General features: G+C 34.3%; 1 protein-coding gene across 1 annotated transcript; it reads left to right on the top strand.

The window, feature by feature from the left end:
- The first annotated feature begins 2,188 nt into the window (after positions 1-2,188).
- LOC132720734 (uncharacterized) lies at positions 2,189-8,989 on the top strand. The gene is made up of 4 exons (XM_060704931.1): positions 2,189-2,302; positions 2,952-3,047; positions 3,999-4,083; positions 6,201-8,989. Exons 1-4 carry the CDS (start codon positions 2,239-2,241, stop codon positions 6,739-6,741), a joined length of 786 nt encoding a protein of 261 aa, XP_060560914.1. The 5' UTR covers positions 2,189-2,238; the 3' UTR covers positions 6,742-8,989.
- The last annotated feature ends 551 nt before the right edge of the window (positions 8,990-9,540 follow it).

Genomic DNA, 9,540 nt, shown 5'->3' with positions numbered 1-9,540 from the left:
CAATGATGCCAATAAAATCTGACCTTATATACCAAAGTAATTATTATTTCTAATCAACCAATATATCAACATATTATTTTAAACATTTAGCTTCATGAACATAAATTAAGAATAATTACCAAAAAAGACAGTGTCAAAAATCAGAACATTTATTTACAAAGGGAAACAACCTGCCCTACTACAACTGTAACAGTTATAGTATTCATTCCGTAAATTAATAATTTTAGTTTTAAATTACATAAATAAAGAAACACTTGTATCTCTATATAAATATATCTCTTAATATAATCACGGGATTATTATTGAACGATAATTCTCATTGAAAGAATAGTCCTCGAGTAAATATAGTATTCATTCCGTATTATGAACAATTAAAACAGTCACCGCAAAACATCTCCAAGCCCCATTTTATAAAATATAGAAGCCCCCAAAGAAAACCCTTTTCCCGGGAATACTTCCCTTCTGTAGCATGTCATATAAACTTGAAAATGAAAAATGTTTCTCTCTATATATAATCCCGGTATAGTCCCCGGATTGTTTTTGAACGGCAATTCCCAGTGAAAGAATAGTCCCCCGAGACTTTTCTTTTTCGAGTAAAATAGTATTCATTCCGTTTTATGAACAAATAACAGTCACCCCAAAACATCTCCAAGCCCCATTTTATAAAATATTGAAGCCCCAAAGAAAACCCTTTTCCCGGGAATACTTCCCTTTTGTAGCATGTCACATAAACTTGAAAATGAAATATATAATCCCGGTATAGTCCCCGGGGATCATTTTTGAACGGCAATTCCCATTGAAAGAATAGTCCCCGGGGACTTTTCTTTTTCGAGTAAAATAGTATTCATTCCGTATATATAATCAATTAAAACATATATTTTTTTTTCCAAATTTTATCAAAGAATGTAAAATCACGGACTGAATATTATTGTTAGGAAAACAACAACATTATGGTTGATATTGAGTAAGCACATTTCGTACATATTAAGTTGTTTTTTATTCCTTTTTCAACAAAGTTTGCCATTAACGGTAAAACAATGTATTTCATATAAATTTATAATTTTACCGCAAATGTTTTTATTAGTGTGTAGCCGGACACAAACACATATTTAGGCAAGCGTCTATATGTTCGTGATTGAAATAGTAAACAGTAAGTACTAGCTACTTGTGTTCTATATGTGAGTGAAAACACAAAATTCTGTACATCCAAGTGAAATATAAATTAATATTACGTGCAAATCATACAGATAGAATTTCTATTTATTTGATACTGTTTAGGGTCATTTTGACTGACTTTTGTCATTTAACGTTACAGTACAATATATACTGTGAGTGACATATGAGTGCTGATTTTATTTCACGAATAAAAACCAGCATTTCGCTGATAAGCACAAATGAATATTTTAATATTTAAACATGGGAATAGCCTGCAATTACTTTACCCCTTGAAAAGTTTTGTTTAGTTATTTAGTTAGTTGTTTTAAGCTGCATGCCTCAAGATAAGCCAAAATATTTCAAGAAAATCACACTTGAGAAAAATATTCTAAGATCTTAAGAAAAGTAAAAAGATTCAAGATTCAAGTAAAAATTTACATGTTATTTGCAATTAATGAGTGATTTTGTGGTATTTTTTGCCATATTTCTTCCGCGTGATTTACGCGGTATATAAAGACTATTTTTGCAACAGATTTATATTACATTAACATCCGTGTTTTGTTTTTGGTTTTTTTTGTTTGTTTTTTTTTTGTTGAAAATTTTGACCTCTTATTTATGATTTAAGTGGATCCTAAGTGCGGTTTTACTTTCTTTGTTCACTTCTTAAATAAGTTTTAAAAATTGTTATGAAAGTTACTAGCTTGAATCTAAGAGAGATGCTGCTAAAATAACCGTCTTAACCACAATTAAGTCTTATTAAAACACAAGTGATAATAAGAATAACCGCATACATTTTGTGCTTGATGAACAATGCTTTATCTGAAAATATTTGCCATTCTATTACGTAAGCGATTATTGTGATTGCTTTAAGGAAGAATGAAACCACCACTAAACATTAACGTTTCTTCTTATTGGTAATTATTTACCTATTGTTGATCAAGAGATACTTAAAAAAACAATAGATGACCCAAGAAAAGTATCTCTCTACGACACTTCATATCAAAAATACATGTAGAACTAGGGTTTCTCTTCCGGAATATAAAGTCCTGCTATGGAATCATCATCTAGATATAGGCCGCAACAATGTCGTTCTCAACACAGGATCAGATATTTTTGTTTTTCATGATTTTGATAGAATTATGCCAAGGTATGTTTGTCATTTATATAAAAATTGTTTTCTTACATAGAACTTATTATATGTATTATCAAAATATAAGGACTAATATCTTTATTAATCAATTTTTTTTCATAATGGAATCTAAGATATATATGTACAATATTGGAGCAAAAGGAGATTAAAGAAAATATTTTTGGTGATAACTATTGCCTCTGACACCTGAGGTCATGTAGACTAATAACAAAACTTATTAACGATGTGATTCTTTTTTTTTTCAAATATAAAAGAAAGTTATAGAATAGTAATGAACAAGTGCGCGATTAGCGACTTGATATAAGAGTTGTGGTATATCACAAGAGACACTAAAATAATTACCTGATGCTCCGGAGACAATGTCCAAGGATGCACTATAAATAGAGATGACCACTGGTATCATGACACAGTATTCCTCATTACATATTACTTGGCATATAACATGATAACATATAAGGTAACCTTTGGCATATATCGTTTGGCTATTTCTTTTTTGATGCGGAGGCTGACCTTGTTAATACATATAATAATACATAGTTGTTTAAGTGAAGTATTAATTTTTATCTTTTTGTTGCAGAAAATAGCCTCAAAATATACGGTACATTTTTATGAAGTGTAAAATTGTAATTCATCATTTTGGTTGCAGACAACAGTCAAACAGAGGCTAGATCAAACTATGGGTATCCTTTTGAATCCATGACAACTGAGCAATGGCAGTCCACGACTGAGGTCAGTCCAAATGGTAAGAAATCAAGAAAAGCAAGAACTATTGTAAAATTCATTTAAATGCGTCCTATTGTCTGTATAAGGTTAATTCTCTCATTAACCATATAACGTTCATTATCTAGTTATCCATATAACGTTAATTTTATTGTTAATTTTCTGATTAGCCATATAACGTTAATTCTCTTTTAGCCATATAACGTAAATTCTGAAATACGAATAACAAGCGTCTATAGCAAACCAATTTGTCAGTGTTCATGAGAGACAATGCACCTTTTAGTTAAGCTTTACTTATTTAATGTAAATTGTGAAGAAATGTGTAGATTATCGTAACCAAATTCGAATCGTCTTCCCGAAACAAACCAGTATCAGTGTCATATGACAGCATTGTCTTGACCCCAGTAGGGTTTGAACCCACGATCTCTGAGTAGAGAGGCCAACACCTTAACCACTAGAATAACGCTCCCGTTCTACATCTTTTAACTTAATAGTCTGGGACTGGGTAGCCGTTTCAGGAATAAAAAAAGTATTTTGTGATTGAATGATCTTAACGGACCAGATTTGTCGGTTGAGTTTTACGTCGCGCAAACACAGTATAGTCATATGGCAACTTTCCAGCTTTATTGGTGGAGAAAGACCTCAAGTGCTCTGTCGGGATTCGACCCACAGCGGTGAGGGGCCAGATAAGTAACGACGCATGGATAACATTGATAGTACAACTGTAATCAACAAAAGCGTGAGATTGTAGATTTGCAAATCCAGGTTCATATGTCGAATGATTTAAGGTGCAGACGCCGGATCATTTCTTCTCATAACCATAGCTTCGAGTCCTGCAAGGGATTTTGATTCCATATAACCCTAAGAATGTAATATCGTTAAACCCCAGGTACTCCTACGGACAAAATTCGAGTAAGAATGATCACCTTTGCGAGTGGTCACCTAAGTATATATTGTTGTTGTTGTCTTTCAGGATCTACAAATTGGGAAGGGTTCTTAGGGCTGTTGGTTCTTATAGCGCTGGGTGTAGGTATTTGGTGGTGCTGCTGTAAAAGTCAGTGAGTATAAAATTTGATTGGATATATATTTTTTAAATGTTTGTTTAGAATTGAAATTACAGTAAAAACCCGCTTTACGACCACCCCGTTTTCGAGACCAACCCGCTAATACGAACGATTTTTTAAAGACCCGATTTTTTTATTCTTTATTTTAATGGTCGCTAACCCCGATTTTGAGACCACCCCGTTATTCCGTAATACGACCAGTAAATTCAGTCCCATTTCGTAAATTCTGTACATTTGGAAACCCATTAATACGACCGCGGGCACTTTCTCACCTTGATATTGACATGCATGTATATTGCTGAAATCTTTTTGACACGTGATGTAAACAAAGGTTGTCCTAGTTTTACGACATTTAACGACATCCAATTTACGGCAGAGGTCAAGGTTACTTTGTATCAAATCCGGAAATGATCAATAATATTGTCGATAATTTCTTAATTTCACACCTTTAATGTCATAACTGGAGGATTAAAACAACAAAATATTGAACAGAGAACTTTCAATAAGTTTTTTAGAGGTGTTGCTGCTATCATTATCTCTTTCGTTCCATAATTTTCAACAAATATAAACATGATACGATTAGGTTTTTGAAGTTGTTATCGGCGATGAACTGTGAAAATAGTTAAAGGTTAATTGTTCGGTGTGCTTTGTAGTAAAATGGTGATTTAATTGAGTAAGATGTGTCATTTTTTTAACAAGAATGTAAAAATATGTTTGTGTTTAAAGACATTCATAATACATTTTGTACCTCTAAAGAAGTTTAAAAATTTTATAATGTTAAAAAGTGAAATAAAATAAATGAAAATAAAAAAAATAATAGTGTATGCTTTATATCTTCTCATTTGAAATAGGTTAGCCCAGAAATAAACATGTGTACAGTACATGGTATCCCTTAATATATTGCCTGGTTTTCTGTTTGACCAAACTCATTAATGAGACCAACCCGCTATTAAGACCAGATTTGTAAAGTCCCTTCATTGGTCTCATTAGCGAGTTTTTACTGTACCATTCAAGGTTCAGAAAGGTGATTAACTAATTAAAATCCCTTATTTGCATATACGAACACCATAAAATAGATTTTTAGGATTTTTGTCTGGTTTTACGTCACAACAACAAAGTACAGGTCAAATGGCGACTTTAAATCAGTTGAGGAACACCTAAGCTGCCCCTTAACCACAATACCACGGACTCGGGTGTCGGTTAACTCTATTTTCATCCTGTATAATCCATGAAAAATCAGTCACACAATTCGGGCTTAATTCTGGATTTTACAAAACCCGTTGAGGAACCTTTTGTATATGACACAAAATGTCAACACTACATGAAATCTGGAACATCATTGTGCCCCTGCTGAAAATAATACAATAGCCTTTTTTAAATTATCATTCAATATGTTTAATTAGTGTTAAATGGATGTTACCAATCTGACTAAAGCACAGATCTTCTTATTTCTGACACATGTAGCGTTATTTCGGAGCTGATTAGATTGAGATGAAACAGTCATGTCCGCTGGTTTGTAACTTACTTCCTTAATTCTTCCGCACGAAACAACATTTAAAGGGCCAGATGTTAATCTTAAACTCTACAGATGCAATAAAAACACTATAATAGGAACAATTGATGACTTGAATTAAATGGATCATATTTTTATAAAACTATTTTCTACAATGAGTCAGTTGTACCAGGGAACAATATAATAAAGTAGTTCAAATAATATCTAGTCTAGATTAGATCTAAAAGAAAAACCATGGCAACATGGAAAATAATGAAACCTGAGGGTTTTTTTTTTAATGTCAGGTTTACCACATTACCAGGGCCATAGACATGCGCAATTAACAGATGCTATCTTGACTTGGACTGAAATAGTAATATTTTGTTGTAATATCCTATATGAATATGTACGACTGGACAATTTTACATATAAATTTAATCACTTTTACATTTTAAAATTATCCTTGCAAGTCAAGAGATAAAAAAACAATGTTAACATACAATACCTGTATACATATATCAAGAGTATACCTAATTGCTCACAGACAATATAAACTTGAAAGGCGTACATAGTCTTCAATTTGTCTTAATATAACTTTTATGTCCCTTGTCTTCCACAGGAGTAGAAAACAACCTGGAATCGTCTTTACACCGGTTAATACTGTCGGGAGATATCCACCAGTACCAGGTAACAGCGTTATTTATGGAATGCAAGGACAACAAAACTTTCCGACGGCCATAAACCATATTGAAATGCCAGGGCGACAAAACTATACAACACAAATGAGCTATGCTGAAAACCAAGGCCGACAGAACTTTAACACACCTTTTATAAAGGTTGACATTCCTAGTCAAATTAACTGTCCAGTGTCAAATAACGATATTAAAACTCAGGTCCGAAATAAGGATGTTCAAATACCTTATCAAAAGAAAGAAGTTGAAATCCAGGTCCAAAACAACACTGTTGACCTTCATAGCCGAGATAATGAGTTTGACCGACGCAATGACAAGGAAATCCCGGGCCGACGAAAAGTTTTAGCACAGAACATTGACGGTGAAATACAAGGCCGGCACAAAGTATCAACACAGTACAGCGACGGCGAAATACCCGGTCGACACAAAAGATCAAAGCAGGTGGAAATTGAAATGTCAGAACTCTAAAACTGAGGTGCATATAGTGTTTCAAAGATATTACGATTCGTGAAAATATTTTACGAGTGTGCATCGATAAATTCGTAAACTAAATCAATAGCGGGAAATTATTAAATTCAAGTATTAAAATGATTACTCCTTCTCAAAGTAACGTCCCATGCACGATTTGCACTTGTCCCATCTCTCGACCCATGACTCGAACACGTGTTGTAGCCCGTCACGTGACATCTCCCGCAGCTGTTTGTCCACGGCACACCTCAGTTCCTCTCTTGATTCAAATTTCGTACCACGAAAGCTGTTTTTTTTAAGTTGAAAACAGCCAGAAGTCTCATATTGCTAGGTCCGGGCTGTCGGGTGGGTGCGGTAACAGTTCGACGCCGAGTTTTTCTAGTGTATCCATGTCAACATGGCTTGAATGGCTCGGCGCGTTGTCGTGATGTAATATAAATCCAGACCTAAGTAGATGTTGGCGCTTTCTCCTTATTGCGCCATGAGTACCTTTCTTAGTAATGTTGCATAATAGTTCCCAGTGACTGTCGTTTTCGGAGGAACAAAGTGGTTTAGCACTACACCGTATGTATCACAGAATATAATGGCCATAACCTTCCCGGCTGACTTGGAAATTATCGCTTTTGTAGAAGAAAGCGAGGAAGGATGCTTCCAGACAGAACTCTGACGTTTGCTTTCCGGTTCAAAAAAGTGAATCCAAGTTTCATCACTTGTTATCACTCGATTTAGAAACTTCACCATACCTCTTGTCGTACTGCTGACACATTTTCGTCTTTACCGCCATTTGCTCCGACGTCAACAAACAAAGCACCCTGGTGCTGAAACGCGGCGCATTCCTAATCTATCGGTCATAATTTCCTGAGCTGGACCATATGAAATAGCGAACTTATCTGCTTATGTTACTTACTCGTCTATCTCGGAGTATGTACTCCTGAATGGCAGCCACTGTTTCTTCATCTGTTACAGTCACTGGCCGACTGTCAACTTCAGTTGCCTCTCTACCGTCTTTAAACTACAACTTCAACGGGGTTACTCGACAATATCCACCAGGTAGACATCGACGTCGAAGGGGGCGAAGACTGTACATCGGTGTAGAGTGGCGTGTTCCGACATCAATTTTTAAATCTATGTTACACAATTGTATCGCAGCTGTCCCATGACAAACCGGTGTTCCACAATACACTCTAAACAGCTATTAAAAAGTTTACTACTTTATACATGAGAGTCACAACTGCCCATACTCTAAGTAGTTGAAGACTGGGCCATTGTATTTTATTTATCAGTTCAGTTGCACTAGAAGGATTGTGTAGGTTATACGGTCTATTAAATACCCCTCTCGCTGCGTCTCCTTGGATTTGTTCTATCTGTTTAACTTTGTTTTGTAAAGGATTCCATATCGGAGAAGCGTGTTCAAGTTTAGGTCTGACCAAACTAATGTAAGCTTTTTCCCGACCATTTTTCAAGTTTACTAAGATCTTCCTGAAGAGCTATGTGGTCACTATGATTACTTATTGGCCGATATAACACACAATCATCAGCGAATAAACGTATATTTGATGTAATATTATCTGCGATGTCATTTATATAGATTAAAACGAGTGTTGGGCCGAGGACTGTTCCTTGCGGTAAACCAGATGTTACCGAGGCTATATCAGATGATGCGTTGTCCAGTACTACTTGTTGTGTTCTATTAGATAAAAATGAATCAATCCAACGCAATATAGTAAAATACCGGAAATGAAATCTTCAGAATATCGGATAAGACTTTCCGAGTTTTGTGTAAAACTTTATAACGATGTGCTGTTCGTTGACGCTGTGTGACGCCATTTCGAACGGACGCCCGTAACGTGACGTCATTTACGGTTTATGACGTCATAAGCGATGACATACAACGATTCAATTTGAAATAATCTGTTTACACAGCATTTATAGTTTCATTTTAAACGGACCAGTAGTTTTTAAGCTATTGAATTAGTTTACGAATTTATTGATGCACTCTCGTAAAGTAAAGCTTGCAGATTTGCAGAACTATTTTAAATGTTCAGGTTTGAATAGAGAAAAGACTAGCGGATATTCATTAATGAGTTGAGCGATTCTTGACACGAAATTCAGTGAAGAAAATATGGAGGGGAATGTTAAGAACTGTCATTGAATTCTTTATTCAATGGTCAGTTTTCATTTTTGTTAGTTTTATGCACTTTTAATTGCAAATCATACTGAATAATATGTACAAGTACTTTAAAAAAAACAAAAAAACTCATCTTCAGGCACCATTTCCGCAATGGAAAAAGAATCGGAGTCTGGATTATATACCTGGATAATAGCCACGATTAAAACATTCTGAAGCATATTCAGAAATAGTAATTGTTATTTAAAACATTTAAGGCCCATTATGCTCCAGAAAAACTTTGATCTTTTAATTTCGAAAAGGTCTTTTTTATTTTCGATATCCTGATATAGTTTCCGAAAAGTTAATCATTAGCCAATTATCTAAATCAATCTTTGGCTATTTTGCCTTTTGGTTATTATTACAATTATAGTCATTTAGTAATTTGTTTAGAAGTCAAAATACTACTTTATTTACGTTTTGCTATTTTTATGGTAAATACTTTAAATTCAGAGCTACTTTCTCTAGGTGATAAGTATGAAGCCCCAGAGGTGACATTTTAGACACTTTTTTCCCGCACTTCATTCGTTTTTAGGAAATATTAATTAGTTATGTCGGAATATTAATTCGTAATTACGAAATATTAATTCGTTTTTACGAAATATTAGTACGTTTTAACGAAATAATATTTC

Source organism: Ruditapes philippinarum, unplaced genomic scaffold, assembly GCF_026571515.1.
Source record: "Ruditapes philippinarum isolate M1 unplaced genomic scaffold, ASM2657151v2 ctg25_1_1_1_1, whole genome shotgun sequence".
NCBI lineage: Eukaryota > Metazoa > Mollusca > Bivalvia > Venerida > Veneridae > Ruditapes > Ruditapes philippinarum.
Note: the sequence above shows the minus strand (reverse complement) of the source record. Positions and strands in the feature narration are given on the sequence as shown.